Genomic DNA, 19,609 nt, shown 5'->3' with positions numbered 1-19,609 from the left:
CTTCTTCACTGGCATATTAAAGAACAAGTTTAGCTAATGATTCCACAATTATAAAATTTCCTGATGAATTGCCCTTGATTGTGCAATAACTTTTTCACCTTTAAAAGGTCATATGAAAAGCTGCACATCAGTTTCTAGACATTTAATATTGGTCTATAACAAAAGTTTGCTTTAGGTTATTTTAATATAATAAATCAGAAAAACTGAGCTTAAAAATGATTTCAAAACAATACTAGGCATTAAAAAATAGCCATAAGGTTGAGGGTAATTTTCTAAAGTGAAACATATAAAATTAGTTGCCCCAAACAGCAGTGGGACAACTGTCCCATAATCTTTGTTTTTTTTCCTATAAAAATCAGTTTACTTCCTGCTGGAATTCCAGCCCAAGAACCAGCCTGTGAATGTGGGTGGTTCATAGCCCTGTTTTATGATGACAATTGGTGTCCTCTTGTCTCTTCCAGAAGGGTCTGTCTCGAGGTACATTTTGGCTAAAAAAAGTTGCAAAGACATATAAATTCAGTTAGTTTTTGATGTAACTAAAATAGCTATAAAATTAAGTTTTCCAATAAAAGCAATAAATCATATTTTCCTTGCCCTCAAATAGCCAAATACTATTCATAAAGACAATTCCTTGTTGGGGTGTCCCATGGAATATTCCAGGGGAATCTCATTATTGTCTGAAAAATTTCCAAACACAAAGACATAATTCTCACAATTTTCAAAAAAAGAAAGAAATGTGCCAGAAAGAACAATATTTTTCAAAAGAAATTGAAATAAACATCTAGGCTATCACAGATAAGGAGGCATTATTATTTCTATAACAAAATAAGCACTTAAGTGGACTTAAAATTTTCAGAAGGAAATGATACAATTATATTCTAAATTAGGTACAAAATATATTTTATTTGTTGCTATCCTGAAATTTTTCCCTTATTAAAAAAAAAATTCTTGGGCCTCCCCCGTGGCGCAGCGGTTGAGCGCTGGGCTGCAAAGATGCCCGCAGCCTCTGCAGCACCAGTTCGATCCCCAGCCGGTGAGGGTCCCACATGGCGCGCCGACCTCTCTTGCCGTGCCCGCTGCTCCCCTCAGCAGTGTATTTCATCAGTCTGCCTATTCTGCTCCCCGTTCTGGCCCTGGTGAATTCTCTCACCCTCCCGTGCTTCTGACTATACCCAATGCTTATATAAATAAATAAATACATCTTAAAAAAAATTCTCTTTAGTTCTGAAGATGACGGTTAAGATTGGTCCCAGTTTTTGATATGTAGTTTTTTTTAAATTTTTATTTTTATTTTTGTAGAACTGGGATGTAGGCTAGAGATTTGGGGGTGGGATGTGGGGACGGGTGAGAAAATTCACCAGAGATAGAGTGGGTAAGGAGAACAGGTGGATCTACTGAAATACACTGCTGAGGGGAGCAGCAGGAGAGACAGGAGAGGTCAGCTGTGCCATGTGGGTTACCTCCCTGGCTGGGGATTGAACTCAGGCTCCAGCATGACAGCACTGAGACTAAAGCCCTAGGCCACCAGGGAGGCCCCTCTGATGCATAGTTTTGGTGGGTGAGGTGAAAATGAGCTGTAAGGAACTTGGAAATAACTACCCAGGTTTACTGGCACAATCATCCCATGTGGTGGAGCTTACCAGACTTCACAGATTCTGTTCTCTCAACTTCATTGGCATCTTTGCCAATCCAAATAAAAATCTGAAAAATGAAACAATGGTAAGTAATGTCGGGGAGTGGGGACTGAGAGTCAGGCACTATGCAAAGTTCTTTCACAGATTATTCATTTAGTATTCACAACCCCCTCAGAGGTCAGGGATGTGGAAATGGAGGTGCAGAGCAGTTTAATCAGTCTCCCAATACTTACACTTAGGAGGAGACACCTACATTTACAGCCAGTCAGTTGACTTCACATTTCACACTCTGACCTTTTATGTGTATGTAGTATTTTTTTCTAGTTTATAAAGTGAACTTTCAAAAATTAACGCATTTGCTGTTTTTTTTTTTTTGCACTGGCCCCTGGGGTGTGTAAGGCAGTCACAATTCCCATTTGCTAGATGTGGCTCTAGATGTGGATCTAACAAATCCCCATTTGCTAGATGTGGGTGACCCCAGTCTAGACACAGAACTCTAGTTTGAGGGCACTCCAGAACCTCTTTAGGAGCCTCTAAATGATGCCTACTGTTCTGTAACATTTTGGTGCAAGTTCTACTATCCTTTAGCATTAAATACTGATTTTTAAAAACCCAGATAAAATTCTATGTTCTGCATGTGTCCTTCTCCTTGTGAATGTGTGTTGGGTACTTGAATGCTCACTAATTCTCCTGAATTGTCTTACATTTAAATCACTTTAAAATCACTTGTTGGCAGAGAAATTTTGGTCAAATTAGCTTTGATTGTATTCTGATTCATAGTGAAAGTGGTGAAATATTTTAACATTTGCTTGTAGGGCACAGAATGAACCACAACAGAATAGAAATATAAATGAAAAAATGCGATTTTAAAAAATGAAATGTAGTATGGAGAATATTCTAAGTATTTATGACCACTAAAACAATAGAATGGCCTATAAGTGGGAATAATTAAATATTTCTAAATCAGGAAATGCAATTTTTTTGTAATTCTAAAAAAAACACAGTCGTTTTATTGACATGAGGTTTTAAACTTCATCTCTAGAAAGAAGTGATCTATTCATTTAGGAGAAAATCTGGAACTAGATAACCTATTCAAACACTGTAATTCTAAACCAAGAAACAATGGTGTAATGTAACCAAATAACTTTCCAGATAGGAACAGATGTATAAGTAACAATTTCTGTGGCTGATTCTAAGACTAGGCCTAAATCATACAGCATTTTACAAGTGTTCTTTATAATTAAATTCTTAACATATTTATTTCTCCCTTTCTCTACTGTCAGGTTATGCAGAGGTTTAACAAACACAAACTATCAGATGCTGAATGTCAAATAATCAGTATTAATCTTCTCCAAAATAAAGATAAATATTATATAATAGTAACCTATTTTACTGTGTAGATTCAAAACTATTCTGTATTTGTTTAACAGGGGAGGGGTCTCCTATGACTTCTTATCAAATTTCAAGAGAGATTCTGAATATTTTGGTCTCCCGCATGGCACTGTACCCTAATTAATGCATTTATTATTTACATAACTAGGTGGATACATGAAAAGCTGGAGTGAATTTACAAGTAAATGAAAAATAAAAGATTTTCCTTTGTTTTGCCTAATAATATACAGTCAAATATGATAGCTGAGGGATTATTTTCACATTAAGAAATCAACTTGCCACATATATTGGTTTTATTTATTTATTTTTTTGCCACACTACATTGAGTCTCTTAACGCAGCCTAAGTCCATTTATTATTAGATTTGCTGTTTCTCAAAGTATATTCTGTCAGCTCCCAAACATAAGCACACTCTCTTGTTAGGAAAAAAATATGTTTTTACCTGTTCCCAAACATCTAGTAACATAACATCATCTTCGGCTAAATCGTCCTTTGTGAATTCTCCAGGAACCTCTTCAATCTGAAATGTATAAAAAAGGTTATGACCAAATAGTAGATACTTAGGATAAAAATGCCTTGTATTTTTTGGAGTACAGCAAAAATAAAATTTGGTAGTCATTTTTTTCTTCCTTTAAGATAATAAAGACTTGAGTAATTGTTCATCTGTTTAATTGAGTATCACAAACCAATGTTATCTTATTTAGTGATGGTAGAACTTAATAAAAACATTTGAATGCCACAGGTAGGTCACACATAGTCAATTTGACCACAGTTCTCTATAATTCCAATTCCTTTTGAAAAAATTATCTTTCTAGTCCCTAAAGACGTTTGAATTTATGGTCTGGGTATTAAATTTTCTCTCATTTTGTAGGTGAAGGTTATTTGAATAAAATTTGGTCATTTTATTAAAGTCATTATAATAAATCAATAATTTTCAATAAACTAACATTATGACATAACATTCCATATTCAAGTTCGTGTTATTTTTTTTACTTTTTTTGTTTTAAAGATTTATTTATTTATATATACAAGAACTGGGGTGTAAGCCAGATGTGTGTATGGGGGAGAGAGGTTTCAGAAAAGAGAGTGGGGAGAAGAACAGGCAGATCTACTGAAAAACACTGCTGAGGGGAGCAGCAGGAGAGGCAGGAGAGGTCTGCTGCCCCATGTGGGTTGCTCCCTGGGGGATTAAACTCATGCTGCAGTGGCTAGCAACAGCTTGAGAGCACTGTATTTAAACCTCTGTGCCACCAGGGAGGCCCTATTTTTTTTATTTTTTTTTTCTTTTGTAACTGATTCATTTTAATTAATTTGATGTCCTCAGGTTTCATCCATGTAATAATATGTAATAATATGTAATAGGAAATCCTATTTTTTTTTTTACTTTTAATGGATTAAATTGCATTCTCTATAGTTAGCATTATAGAGAGTAATGGAGAGGGTTGGCTTAATGAATCCAATACTAGTAGGCATGTATTAATCTAAAGTTCAATCTTTTTAAAGAATCCTGAATGAAAGGCCCCCCCGGTGGCACAGAGGTTGAGTGCTGGGCTGCAAAGCTGCCCGCAGCCTCTGCAGCACTGGTTCGATCCCCGGCCACCGGTGAGGGTCCGACATGGCGCGACAGACCTCTCTTGCCACACCTGCTGCTCCCCTCAGCAGTGTATTTCGTCAGTCTGCCTGTTCTGTTCCCTGCTCTGGTTCTGGTGAATTCTCTCACCCTCCCGTGCTCTGACTATACCCAGTGCTTGTATAAATAAATAAAAATAAGTCTTTAAAAAAAAATCCTGAATGAAAATGTCTTGAACCAAGGAAGATGTGGTAAGTTAGATTATTCTGTTCCTATTTCTCCACATCCTCTCTCTGCTATGTGATTTTTGCAGTGGCGTTTGCAGCCTTGACCAGGTCATATTAGCAAAATGTGGCTCAGCAGGAACCATCTCGTGTCCTGGGCTCTTCCAACCTGTAGCCCACAGGAGAACCTCCCAGCTGAGCCCAGTCTCGGTAAACCTGTAGCCCTCTGGGCATGACAATACATGTTTGATGTGATCTAGGAGATTCTGAAATTGTCATATAAAAAATAAAAGCTAACATTTACAGATCGCAAAGAATTGGTTCATATTACTTTCTTACAGATTATTTTTCTAATTACATAATGATTTGAAAGGGAAAAAAATCACTTACTTTGTGCTAGGCACTATTCTAATTCCTTATTTACAACTAATTTAATCTTCACCACAACCTGATGAAGTAGGTATTAGAATTTTCCCCATTTTACAGATGAGAAAACTATAGCACAGAGAGGGTAAGTAACCAGTCTGAAGCCACACAGCTAGAAAATAATATCACCAAGAAGTGATATCAAACACATGCAATTTACAGCAACATGGATGGAGCTGGAAGGGATCATGCTCAGCAAAATAAGAAAAAGAAAAATACCGGATGGTCTCATAGCAGGAATCTAGAAAACCTAAATAAGGGACCAGAAAAAAAGAATAACTATAAGAAAGAAAAAATCAAAATCAACAAACAACTATGAACCAGAGACACACTATGGGGGAGGGGGGCAGGGAAAGGAGAGATTGGGGTCCAAATAAGGGGATTGCAATTGTATGGGGAATATAAAAATAAAATTAAAAAAAAAGTGATATCACACAAGCACATTGGTTCTAAGAGCTTTACTTTTAACCAATAGGCTCTGTTGCCCTTAGAATCTATCTACTACTTGCAAGATCAAACACCTGTTAGTGATGCCACTTTTCCTTAAATTGTGAAAGGGATAGAAGGGATTCCAAATATCAAAGAAGAAAACAAAAGCTTCAAAGGAAAATATGTGCATGATAAAAGACAAAGTTTTTTTTTTTTTATAAACCTTACTGATAACAAAACCTAGGTACTCATTTTTGTAAAATATATTTCCTCCAGAAATAAATGTATAATTTACAGCAACATTGATTTTAAAATAAGAATTTTAGAAAATAGAGAATTATATGTTGAAGAATAAGTTTTTTGGATGAAATATCAAATTAATAGTGAAAAGTATAAAACAGTAGGTATTTTTACAAGTTTATAAAAATAGGGATTTCCTGGTAAACAAGTAGTTAAGTTATAATGTACAACAACCAAATATTTGTCATCCAGTATTCAAATCATTTCTAGTTAAAAATCACTGATAAACCTCAAGTGTAGTTGGTATAAAAGTAAGTTTCTTCTTCAAAGCACTCTATTTCTAAAATACAATGTACCTGGGAAAATACTTAGGAAATTTTCATGTGTATATATTAAAAAATAAAGTTTGAATTCACCAGGACATGGTAACCAAAGCTTTAGATCAATTTTATTTAAATAGAAAAGTTTCAAATTTCCTCTTTAAATGAAAAATTTACACAAATGTGTAGCACGTTAAGTTGAGAAAAAAGATATTTTATGGGAGCTTGCAGCCCAGGATATTTCAGAACCCAGTACAAAATCTCTTTTACACAGATACTTTTACTTTGAAATGCCTAAAATTCAAAGTCTATAAATAAATGGAATAAAACAGTCCTGCTCGTGTTAGTTAATTTGCAGGTGTACATAAAACTGTGATTTTTGCCCATAACCATAACATTCCCATATTATTTCAGTCAATATGATGAAACTTTTCCATTTTCACTTCAGTTTTACTTTAGGAAACTGAAGTGCAAAATTTAGTTTGACTAGAAACAACTTATTGTTGCCCACAAAAATGTATGAAATTATTACATTAGCTAATTTCATTACATACATAATCTTTCATCAACTACCATATGCTGATAGTGAATGCAAAGTATTTAAGAGTAGCTTGATTTAGGGCCTCCCTGGTGGTGCAGTGGGTTGAGCATAGCACTGTGAAGCTGTCTGCAGCCTCTGCAGCACAGGTTCGATTCCTGGCCGGCCAGGGAGATACCCACATGGTGTGGCAGACCTCTCCTGGCTCACCCGCTGCTCCCCTCATCAGTTTGCCTGTTCTGTTCCCCGCTCTGTCTGTGGTGAATCCTCTCACTCTCCCGTGCCTCTGGCCTTTACCCCAGTTCTTGTATAAAAATAAATCTTAAAGAAAAGAGTAGCTTGATTTATAGAGCATATTAGAGTATTTCAATGCTTTCTCTTATATCATTGATTCTTAAAACAACCCTGTGTTGAGCAAAGATTATCATTGGTGTCTGGTAAGCAAGTTAAAACTGAGAATTGGAGCAGTGATATGGCTGAAAGTGGCAGAGACAACACGGGAAGCCTTCCTTCATTGCCCTTCAGTTTGGCCCAGTGTTCTGCATGACACTTACAATGAATCTTCCAGTTTTGTTAGAACAGCCATAAAGCCGAGGTGGATGGTCTTCAATCTGGGTTTCTAGTAGTGGAGAGGTCTGGTATTGTTTTTTTCCTCCAAGAGAATTCCAGAACTCCACTGTGGAAAACACACTGAGTTATCCAATGCATTTTCAGGAGCATGGAAGTTGGTATTGCTTTACATTACCAAATCACATCATCTCACTTTGACTTTTATTTTAAGAAATTACATAAAGTGGTAACACCCATTTTTGCAATTAATGCAAAAATTCTTAAGCATTACAATTACAACCATTACAAATTTACCATTTATGGGAAACATGAACAGCCTGATTAGTAATCATACCACATATAAGTTCTGGTTAGTGTGCTGGGCCCCACGGTACATACCTGGTTCCTTGCCTTCCTGAATCTTTGTGGTTTTACATTTAAGGACATTTGCCACATACTCTGCTCCTGTCTCCTCCTCCTTGCTAGCACCCTTTCCCATCCAGATGTAGCCATTGTTTTGTTGTGTTTTCAGGACAAAAACATCATTGGAATTCAATGAAATTGCATCAACATTTACCTAGAGTACGAAGAAAAACAAAACAATAACTCAAGTGCATTGCTCCTCCCTCAATAAACATGTTTCAGAAGCTATGACAGTGAATATCCATCTACAGCCCTATTTCCAAGAAATGAATTCAGGGTGGCCTGGGACAACGCTGTGACATAAGGAATATTAGAACAGGAGCACTTTGGTCTGTATCCACTGAGTGCTCAACTACTCACAGAGAGTAGCACAAAGCTCTAAGAATAAAATAAACAAACTTAAATGGTAAGTATCAAAGATAATATTCAAAAAGACCATAGAGGGGCCTCCCTGGTGGCACAAGGGGTTAAATCTCAGCAATACGAAGCTATCCGCAGCCACTGCAGTACTACTGGATCCCTGGCCAGGGAGCTGACCCACAAGGTGCAGCAGACCTCTCCTGTCTCAACCACTGCTCCCCTCAGCAGTGTATTTCAGTAGATCCACCTGTTCTGCTCCCCACTCTGTCTCTGGTGAATCCTCTCACCCCACTGCCCACACCTCTGACCTACTGTACCCCAGTTCTTGTATGCATAAATAAATCTTTTCTTTTTTCTTTTTTTTAAAGATTATTTATGCATACAAGAACTGGGAGGTGCGGGGGGTAAGAGGATTCACCTAGAGACACAGTGGGGGACAGAACAGGCAGACTGACTGAAATACACTGCTGAGGGGAGCAGCGGGTGAGTCAGGAGAGGTCTGCTACTCCAGGTGAGTCAGGAGAGGTCTGCTACTCCATGCGGGTAGCTCCTTCACTGGCCGGGGATTGAACTTGTGCTGCAAAGGCTGCAGATAGCTTCACAGTGCTGTGCTTATCTCCTTGCGCCACCAGGGAGGCCTTAAATAAATCTTTTTTTTTTTAAAGATTTATTTATTTTACACAAGAACCGGGGTACAGGCCAGATGTGCGGGAGGGTGAGAGGATTCACCAGAGACAGAACAGGCAGACTGACGAAATACACTGCTGAGGGGAGCAGCGGGCATGACAGGAGAGGTCTGCTGCGCCATGTGGGACCCTTGCCAGCTGGCTGGGATCGAACCAGCACTGCAGAGGCTGCGGACAGCTTCACAGCGCAGCGCTCAACTGCCTGCGCCACCAGGGGAGGCCCGAAATAAATCTTTATAAAAGAAAAATCCAAAGAGACCATAGAACAAGGATGGACTCTAAATGATTAATGGAAAGAGGGTGAGATGTTCACAAATGACCCCCACAAAGTAAAGATGTTCACCGTTTTCACTAAAATAAAGATGTTCCATCCACTAAAGATCAAGTTAAACAAATAATCAAAGGGGCACCTCAAAAACAGGGACTGGAATTTCACAAGGCATAGAGATAATTATATACATTCACCACAAGGTTCCCCAGACTCTGATAAATTATGGCTCAAATTCTAAAAGACAATCCAGAGGGCATTAAAAATATGGCACTGAATTCATCCTTCCTTTCAATCTTCTCGGTAGAAACTCTAGGTTCAGCTAGGAGAAAACAGTGCTTGTCCATGTGGCCACAGAGGAGTAAAGGGATCTGGCTGGGCCCAGACTCTGGCCTGAGGGGGATGCTAAAGGTAGAAACTCTGAGGGACAGGCAGGTGCAGAGTCATAGGCTTGGAAGTGAGTCTGATGGCACCAAGGTGGGTTTGTGTCTTGTGCTTTTGTGTCTAGTTGGTTTCTCTTGAGAACCTGTGTCTGTGTCTGGCCATATGGTTGGGGTGACTGTGTTAATATGTTTGACTTTCTGCATGACTGTGGGACTCAATGTAAGATGTGATAACAGGGAGATGGGGAAGAACAAGTAAAGCAAGACTGAACAGAGCAGCTGTGAGAGAAGAAAATGTGGTGAGAAAAGAGAATGTGATGGTCTTGAGGTGTGAAGAACTGGTTTCAAGGGCCTCCCTGGTGGCGTAAGGGGTTAAGTCTCAGCTCTATGAAGCAATCTGCAGCCACTGCAGCATTTTGAGTTTGTTCCCCCAGCCACAGAGCTAACCCACAAGGCACCGTGGACCTCTCCTGCCTCGCCCTCTGCTCCCTTCAGCAGTGTATTTCAGTAGATCTGCCTGTTCTGCTCCCCGCTCTGTCTCTGGTGAATCTTCTCACCCCCCCACACCTTTCACCTCCAAACAAGAACCCCAGTTCTTTTATGCATAAATAAACAAAAATAAATCTTAAAAAAATATGGGTTTCAAGAAGAAGGTGAATATCAGCTGTGCCAAAAGATGCTGCTTGGCCAACCACGTGGAGCTGCCAGATGAAGGTGCTACTATGTGGAGAACTGGATTTCAACAGTTCATCAGAACTCTGTCGCCAAGAGAGATCCAGTGCAGGAAGGAATGGCTGCTGTAAATTTTAATAATATTTCCGGAAGGAGTTGGTCACATTCAGGAAAGTGGTGATCATCCTGTGTCAGTTAAAGTGAGGCCCCACTGACCAAGCTCAAAGGAATCCACCGGATGACAGGGAAGTACAGGAAATAAGACTAGTTTTGAGTCCAAATGTCTGGTTATAGTATAGAGGAGAGAACATGGATGATGGGGAGACAGGTGACAAGCATGCCATGCCCTTGAAGGAGAGGTCATCCTAAGGTGTCCAGAACAGGCCCTGCCAAGATCTGCTCCTTTGGCATGCGGGTTATATTAAGCTGAGGGCACTCTAGATCTTATAGGCTCACAAGAAACTTTTACCACTTTTTTTTTTAACTATTTAGAAGCATGAACATTGGAGGTATTACCCAGTATTAGGATTTTGATTAGAAATAAACTCTATCGGAGAAACCAATCTAATGTCATGACAAACATCAAATTATAGAACATCTTGTCTTTTTCAAATGAGTCACCCTCACCTTTTCATGTGAGTCCTCTTTCTCCTCTCTACTCGAAGCCCTGCTCCCTATGCCATTTCTTAGCTCAGGATACATATCCTCTTTTCCCCTCACTGAAATTGGAATACTTATTTCTACATAGAATCCCTGTATGTTCATAATTAATTTGGTCTTTTTCTCTTGCTAATCTGTCTGATATATATTTTTTTAAAGATTTATTTATTATTTATTTATACAAGCACTGGGTGCAGTCAGAAGCATGGGAGGGTGAGAGAATTCACCAGAGCCAGAGCGGGGAGCAGAGCAGGCAGAAGGATCGAAGTACACTGCTGAGGGGAGCAGCGGGCGGCAGGAGAGGTCTGCGCGCCATGTGGGACCCTCACCCAGCAGCCGGGGATCCAACCGTCACCGCAGAGGCTGCGGGCAGCTTTGCAACCCAGCGCTCAACTGCTGCGCCACCAGGGAGGCCCTGTCTGACATATTTTGAGTACTCATCCTAGAGGTCTAGAGGGAAATTGTCCTTCTACCTTGCCTGGAATGGGATCAAGGACTTAGTTCCAAACAACACTATAAAGCATTAGCTTCCTAGGAGATGAAAACAGAAAGCTTTATAAACAATGATTTTGACTAGTGAATTTCAAATAGACTAGAAATGAGAAGCCCAGTAGGAGAAGCTTCCAAGAAATGAAGGCAATGCATCACAAGTTTCTTAAAAGTCTCATAAAGATGAGCCCATGAGGGAGGAGACCAAGAAGGGAACAATTCTTTCCCCTCCATCTGAAATCAAGTGAAAGTGCCTGTCAATGGGAACTTAACTGTCAATCTGATAGGCTAAAGAAAATAGTAATAATTAAACACATGAGAATCTGCAGTGGGTCCTGGCCGAGATCAATGCAGATGCGGCATTTAACTGAGTGAGGTCCCTATCAAAAGCACCAATATTGATCCTAGGAGCATCAACGGCTTAAAGACAAGCAAAGGAGGATGATACAGAAAAACAGACGCTAGAAGAGTACCTCTACAAGTATGAAAGGAATTCTAATGAGTGTGGTGTTTCAGAAGCCTAGCTGGGAAAAAAACAAAATAAAAACAAACAACAAAAAAAACACCTTTTCAAGAAGATAAGGACAGGCCAACTATGGCAAATGTTATTGGGGGTGAGATCAGAGAAGAGACTTTTGACTGAGGTGAGTCATTAGCAAATTAGATAAAAACCACTTTTGTGGAAAGGACTCCTGGAGTGGGGTGGCTTTAGAGAGAACAGATTTAATTTTTTTTAAAAGATTTATTTATTCATGCAGACAAGAACCAGGGTACAGGCCAGAGGCACGGGAGGGTGAGAGGATTCACAGCGGGGAACAGAACAGGCAGACTGACTGAAATACACTGCTGAGGGGAGCAGCAGGCGAGGCAGGAGAGGTCTGCCACACCATGTGGGTATCTCCCTGGCCGGCTGGGATTGAACCTGCACTGCAGAGGCTGCGGACAGCTTCACAGCGATGCACTCAACTGCCTGCGCCACCAAGGAGGCCCAAGAGAGAACAGATTTAAAAAGTAGAAATGGTGAGTGACAGCAAAGGAAATTGTTTTAAGGATCTGTGCTCCAAAGCAGGACAGAGAATAATGTGGTAGCTGGGAGGGTCAGGAGACCAATTTTAAAGGATGGGAACTTTTTGAAGGCATATTTATATTTCAAAGTAAATGAACCAGGCTAGAAGAATAAACTGGTGGTATAGGAGACCAAAGAGATTATTGCCTGCAATAATGAAGAACTGGACACAAGATTAGATTAAGGGACTGAGAGAAATCCAACAAAGACCTCAGAAAGGGCAGAGGGCAGGGGAACTGGGACAGAAGTTAAAGGGGACAGGAGAAATTTTTTTTTTAGATAGCAGTCACATTTTATTTATTTCAGTAATAAATATGTATCAAATTATTTACTAATATGTTTCTTTACAAAAACTGTCATTTATCAATTTATGCATACAAATATATTGATAATTAACTTATTTAGTACTTTACGTATAAAAACTATTTTAAAATACCTATTTTAAACATAAGTTATCAATGTACAACAGCTGGGAAGAAGAATATATATGTGCACAGATGCAGAAAAGTTGGTGAAAGAGGGGAGTAGGTTAGGGAAAGATTCTTGTGTGGCAACATTTCTGTTCTCTCTGAACTCTGAATCCGTAATCAGTTGAGAACAAGGCCCTTGGAAAGCTCGAGAGGTGGACATGACGGTGTGATGGATGGAGAGGGCTCATTGATTCAAATGTGAGACTGGATAATTGCTAGGAAGAGCATCCTTCAGTAAGGAGCCCCAGGATGGAGCATTTGAAACAGTCTTCTGAGATGCTATAGCTATTGCCTATGACAAGGTTTAGTACAGGACCATGTGAGTATGAGATAAAATGAGATCAAGGGCAGAATTATTGGATGAGAAAAGTCACAGTGATAGAGTAGTGAGACAATGGCTGAAGCCTTAAAACAATGAGAGGGGAAGGACAGGCCGCAGAGCAGTGGACAGCCCAGGAGGCCCGGAGGAGTCTGACAAGAAGGGGAGAAGTCAAAGGAGCAAGAAGGATTTCCCATCCACCCTCACCCTTAGTAACTGGGCACTGGGGAGAACACAAGAGTTCTCCTAAGAGTCTAAGAGTCTGTATGAGAATCCGTGTCATCAGAAGACAGTACCGGATAGCAAAGAGGGGGAGGGAGCGAGCAATGTAGAAGGAGGTAGCAGGTGGAGGGATGAGATCACCGACTAGGTTTGAAAGGCTCAGCTGAATGATTTATGTAGAAGGGAAGGCTTGGCAGATGGAGTGAGGTTTGGGGATGTACAGGGAAGTAGGTACAGGGCAGTTTAGGGATGTCTTGGGAAATTTAAATTTCCATGGTGGCTCAGTCTGTAGGAATAAGAGGTGTGACCGACTGTCCTAGCAGTAGAAGCATTCAGGTGTCCATTCCAGGAGGTTTTCCTATCTTAACGACACTGTGATAAGGGGTTTGATTTCTTTCACAGTTGCTGTCAGGCACCTTATTTGGCCAGCTGAGTTATGGTTCTGGTCCAGTGTGGTGAAGGTTGCTTCCTACATTTGTTACACCTGCACAAACAAGGGCCTTTCTGCTCCGAGGGCGCCAGAGTTGCCCTGACCATTACCTGCCATCCATCTTCCTGCAGGCCATACAAGGTCGAGTTTGAGCCACCTGATGTATCTAACAGCTTTATTTGTCATATTATCCTTAAAATACATTTTTTTTAATACAATGCATGTGAAAAATGTGTGAGGTCTAGTATCTGGCATTAACTTTTTTACTTGATTCTCCTGCTGTTAGTGTTTTCTGCTGTAAACACTGCCTTAATTATAGAAATGGAGGGAGGTTGCTTGCCAGATTTTAAAAGACTAATATTTGCTGATGGTTCAGGTCCACTGGGAAGCCCATAAACAGGGCCTGCTTTATCAAATGCATGACATTACCTCCACGATTCTGGTGATGGAAGCCAGATTTCTCCGGACTTGAAAGAGGCGTGTAGGGGGAGCAGGTGCCTGACCAAATTTCTTTGATGTTCCATTCTTGTAAATAATGAGGGGCTTGTCTTTGAACAAACTCAGCAGGTGAGCCGGCTCCTTGCCTTGGGAGACTCGGACCTGGGAGTAGGGGGAGAAATGAAATTTAATAAAGAGTGCAATGAAAGATGATTGTATTTCCAAGGGTGTTCATATATTTCTTTTTGAAAGCAAAGCAAAAAGTGAAGGGCAGGAGAAATGATGATTAACAGAAAAATATAGGTTAATGATGATCAAGCTCAGTTTTCTCACTGTTTTAAGACTCATTTGTCACTGCAGACACAGCATCCTCTGAGCAGAGGAAACTCCACACCATCCTGGACAACTTTCTGCATCCAGAAAGCATAAAGATATAAGTCTGCTCGCTTACATCTCCAAAAGTGAAAGGAGCAATGCTGATGTAGGCCATTCTTTACTAAAATTATTCTTTGTTCAAAAGCACCAACACTGTACAGATGTTTAGGGATATATCTGCTTCTCATGTGTATTAGATCTTATTCAGAAGGTTAAGAGATGTGTGTTCAAATGCTTCCAAAAAAAAAAAAAAGACAACAGAAAAGCATATTCTTTCTGTATTTTTTCTAGAACTGTAAGATGAAGAAATAATCATAGATCCATCTGGGATGGATAAAAGAGTTTAATGTAAACATCAAAAACTGGCAAATATATATGGAATTTACTTTTTAATTTACCTGTAGAAATTGTAATAGATTTGCTTAATGATATAAACAATAAATAAAGGACTTTTCAGGATAAGGAAGTAGAAGAAAATAAATGGTAAGGTGTTTAATCTCACTTAACAGCTTAACACCTACTAAGACAAAATGCCTTTTGAGTCACAGCCCTAAGGCTTGAGGTGAGGTTAGTTGGGAGTACTTAAAACTATTATTGCCTTGTATTTCCCATAACATTCAGAAAACATCAATCGCCAATGTAAGAGGAAGAGGGTCACTGACTAAACCCTCCCTGTACTGTTAAGTGAGAATAAAAGAAATGGTAAATCGAACAATTTTCAATACTGTTAATATGCTCTAAAAAGGAATGTTTAAAACAGGAATAAAAATCTTTAAGAATTGTTGCGAACTACTGCCACCTAGTGGTTAAACTAAGCATTATCTTTCACGATCAATTTAGGTTTAAATGGCCAACAATTTATAGCAAATGGTTAACAACAAAATTTAGAATTTAGAAGGAAAAATGCCTATTTTCAAAGTCTTTGTATAATTTTCTAAGGAATACTTTAAAGAAAATTAAAACACATAGATAATGTCGGTTCATTTAGAAATAGTTCATTTAAGAAATTTATGTAATAGTTATTGGAGAAACAGTTTAGTGCATCTAAATAATTCAATAAGATGGACCTTCAAATTTATAATACATATAAACAAGTACCAAGATGGAAAGGAGACCAGTTAACCCTGCTTGTATTTCTGTTTTACTTATAAAAATCCTTGTGATTCTGCTGCATCCATAACCCCAGAATCTGCTTATTTTACAACCTGCTTATTTTACAACCTGCTGATCAGCAGCCTTATTTCTATTTCCAGTCTTAATCCCCCTTCGTTTTGTGACATGCACAAGTCCCAACAATTAGACTACTTTGCAGGAATGGGAGTGAGGAAATTATTTTACCTACCTGTTTAACAATAGCTGGAAGTGGTAACTCAGGGAGCACAGTTTTAATGTCAAGTGACAGTCACTGATATATTATGCGATTCTAAAGGAAAAATTCTTTTGGGTTCTTAAATCTGTTAATAGTTCTTATTAAAAAAGATTTATTTATTTATGCATACAAGAGCCCGGGGTACAGGCCAGAGGTGCGGGAATGAGAGGATTCACCAGACACAAAGTGGGGAACAGAACAGGCAGACTGACTGAAATGCACTGTTGAGGGGAGCAGCAGGCGAGACAGGAGAGGTCTGCTGTGCCATATGGGTATCTCCCTGGCCGGCCGGGGATCAAACTCATACTGCAGAGGCTGCAGATAGCTTCACAGTGCTGTGTTTAACTCCTTGTACCACCAGGGAGACCCTGTTAATAGTTATTTTTAAAAATTTTGTTTTTTTCCCTCTTGTTTAGAATCTGAAGAATTGCTATGGCATGAAAGTAGGAATATTTGAATTCCAAAATGAATAAAAGGTAATATCTAGAAAGTATTAAATGCCCATCCCAACTTGGGAGGAGAACTTTAAGTAAAAACTGGACTAGCAAAAAGTTAACTTGTATGACTTTGAGGGGTAAAAATATTCCAACCTGTACAGCCTGCCCTCCAAGGGTCCCATCCAACTGGACAGTCAGGAACGCAGATGCTGTCAGCTCATCTTGAGTGGCATGTGCCCCTTGCCTAGAGGAACCAAAGTAAGACAAATTAGCTTTCGTTTAAGTTTAAGACCTTCTAATGTGCTCATTTCAAGCAGAGACTTAAGTTACTATGAAAGGCCTAGAAGAAACCAATGGTTCAGCTACAGAGAAAGATAAAACCTTGCCATTGGTAATCACATGCGTGGACCTTGAGGCACTATGCTAAGTGAAGTATGTCAGAAGCATTAAGATAAACTATGATTTCACTCATATGTGGAATATAAAGAAACAAAACAAATGAACAAGCACAACAACAAACAAGTTTAGATCATAGCAACAGAGGAGAAAGGGAAGAGGAGTGGGAGGATGGGTAGAGGGGCATCAATTGGATAGTTGTGGGTGGTAAGTAGACCTCGGGTCCTGGGAATGGTGTGGTATAAACATTTATTGAGGTGTGAAGTTGTACTCCTGAACTTACCAATAATGTAAAATAACAGTACTTCAATAAAAACAAATAAGAAGGAATCAACTGTTTAATATGATATGAGCAGGAGAAGCTATCAATGCTAGAAATACTGACAGTGCATTTGCATATGTGTTCCAAGTATATGTGGTAGGGATTTTTAACTATAGGTTTAAAAAAAAAAAAAACACCCTGAGGTTTAGTTCCTTACTTAACTTAGCTATTTCAAGTTGGAGCAGCCTATTTTCGGAAATGATCACCATAGTGAAAGTAATCCATCTGAATAGTAGAATATGAGTGAAATCTATTAGGTTTGGAAAGCAGAGACATTTTATACATTATATCTTTTCATGAATATTTGATGAACACAATACCAATGTCTGGACCCAGAAAAATCAAGAAAATAATCATCAGAAGTAGGCAATGTAGAGGCCCCACTTTATCATTCTAGCAATTCTTTAAATTATTAATAAAACTCTAAAAGAGGTTAAACTGTTAGTAACCCACATAATGGTCAATAAATTAGTTCTTCCAATTAATTTACATTCCCATTCTAGGTAGTTTGTGTCAATAACTCCAATCACTTACTTAACCCTGTATATCAACTTGTGGGAAATCTACCTGTTTTATGAATCAGAGGGCTGGGGGTTGGGGCATTCAAAACATTGAACATTGTATTTAGCCCATTCTCTCATCTCTATTTGACTGGGGGCAGGAGAAGAATACAAATCCAGGAATTGGGTTTTGAAAGTTAACCAATCTTCTCTTTTGAAACCTTGAAAGCAATGTATCTATTCCACACCCAGAACAATTGAACAGTAATCTTCATCCTGGGCAACATACACCACACGCCGTGAGCGCGCACACACGTGCGTGAGCGTGCACCCACCCCCCCCCAAATCCTGGTCTTAATTGATCTCAGAATATTTCATTGCACTAGAAATAATTAAGTGATTCACAGAAGAATGTTCTACAGAGCAGTGTAACAATAAAACGGAAGGACATGGTCATGTGAGGCACACAAACGAAAATAAAACATTATTTCCCTCATAAAACACCCATATGCTAGTCATATGCTGGAAATAAACATTCGACATGCACCTCTGATGCTAACAAACACTTCTGGGAGCCACTGGGAGTCCTGCTGGGGAGAAACTCAAAGCAGAGTCTTCTCCTCCTGTCATTCCTTCATCACACAGCCAGCAGCTTCCCGACTATTTCTCCAGAGGAAAAAAATTCAATCAACGAATGACAACATCCCCAAAGTTGGTCTCCACTTTGCTTTTACTTTTCCCTAAAGAACACAAAAACACTAATTTGAAAGGAAACTTGCATTCCTATGTTTACTGAAGCAGTATTTACTATAGGCAAGCTATTGAAACAACAAAACAACCTAAGTTCCCCAAAACAGATGAGTGGATCAAGAAGATATGGTATATGGAATGTTACACAGGGATTAAAAAATATGAACTCATGCCATTTGTAGCAACAAAAATGGAGCTGGAAGGAATAATGCTAAGTGAAATAAGTCAGAAGGAGAGAAAGACAGATACTGGATAGTGTCACTTATATGTGGAATACAGAGAAACTAAGCAAAGTGTCAGACAAAAACAAACCTTCAAAGCAACCCTTTAAAGCTGACCATAGAACAGAGCTATCCAGAATGGGATGGGGAGCGAGAGGGACAAGATTGGGGGTAAGGAGGGAAAGCACAATGGACTATGGTGGAGGACTATGGGTGCTTGGTGGTGGGTACACTATGGTGATTACACCTGAAGGGGGAGATCCTATACTTCCAAAACATTAACAAGGATGTAAACAAATGGTACTTGAACAAAAAAAAAAAAAATAAGATTTATTTATTTATGCATACAAGAGCAGGGGTGCAGGCCAGAGGTGAGGGAGGTAAGAGTATTCACCAGAGATAGGGTAGGGACCAGAACAGGCAGATCTACTGAAATACACTGCGAGGAGAGCAGCAGGTGAGACAGGCGAGGTCTGCCGCACCATGTGGGTCACTTCCCTGGCTGGGGATTGAACTCGTGCTGCAGTCGCTATGGATAGCTTCATAGTGCTGCGACTTAATCCCTTACACCACCAGCGAAGCCCTCCAAAAATTTTTTTTTATAATTATCAAAACTCTTAATAAATACCTCATTATGTATTTTTAACTCCTCTTTTTCTTGCTGTCAAAGTGACCCATGATCCCATCCACGCAGATTCTAACTAATTTGTTTTATGGAATTATGACTGAGGTCAAGACATAATAAAATGGCTCTTTGCCTAATTTTGGAATTCAATGCTTAGGAGAAAAAAAGAAATTTACTTTGACATGATCTCTTCTTTATAAACCTGTGGTGCTTGTTACTCTTTAAAAACAAATGCAGCCTGGGGCCTCCCCGGTGGCGCAGCGGTTGAGCGCTGGGTTGCAAAGCTGCCCGCAGCCTCTGCAGCACCGGTTTGATCCCTGGCTGCTCCCCGGCAACTGGGTGGGTGAGGGTCCCACATGGAGCGCAGACCTCTCCTGCCGCCTGCTGCTCCCCTCAGCAGTGTACTT

General features: G+C 39.5%; 1 protein-coding gene across 1 annotated transcript in view; it reads right to left on the bottom strand.

Moving 5' to 3' along the window:
- Positions 1-360: 360 nt before the first annotated feature.
- Positions 361-19,609, bottom strand: part of SCIN (scinderin) — a gene marked incomplete at both ends in the record, with an annotated part of 87,389 nt that continues 68,140 nt past the window's right edge. The window contains 7 exons of the mRNA XM_084230586.1: positions 361-488; positions 1,641-1,701; positions 3,468-3,545; positions 7,327-7,448; positions 7,721-7,898; positions 14,199-14,369; positions 16,542-16,632. Coding sequence (XP_084086712.1) covers positions 361-488; positions 1,641-1,701; positions 3,468-3,545; positions 7,327-7,448; positions 7,721-7,898; positions 14,199-14,369; positions 16,542-16,632 — 829 coding nt within the window. The remainder of the gene's footprint in view (positions 489-1,640; positions 1,702-3,467; positions 3,546-7,326; positions 7,449-7,720; positions 7,899-14,198; positions 14,370-16,541; positions 16,633-19,609) is intronic.

Source organism: Talpa europaea, assembly GCF_964194135.1.
Source record: "Talpa europaea genome assembly, chromosome: 3".
Lineage (NCBI taxonomy): Eukaryota > Metazoa > Chordata > Mammalia > Eulipotyphla > Talpidae > Talpa > Talpa europaea.
Note: the sequence above shows the minus strand (reverse complement) of the source record. Positions and strands in the feature narration are given on the sequence as shown.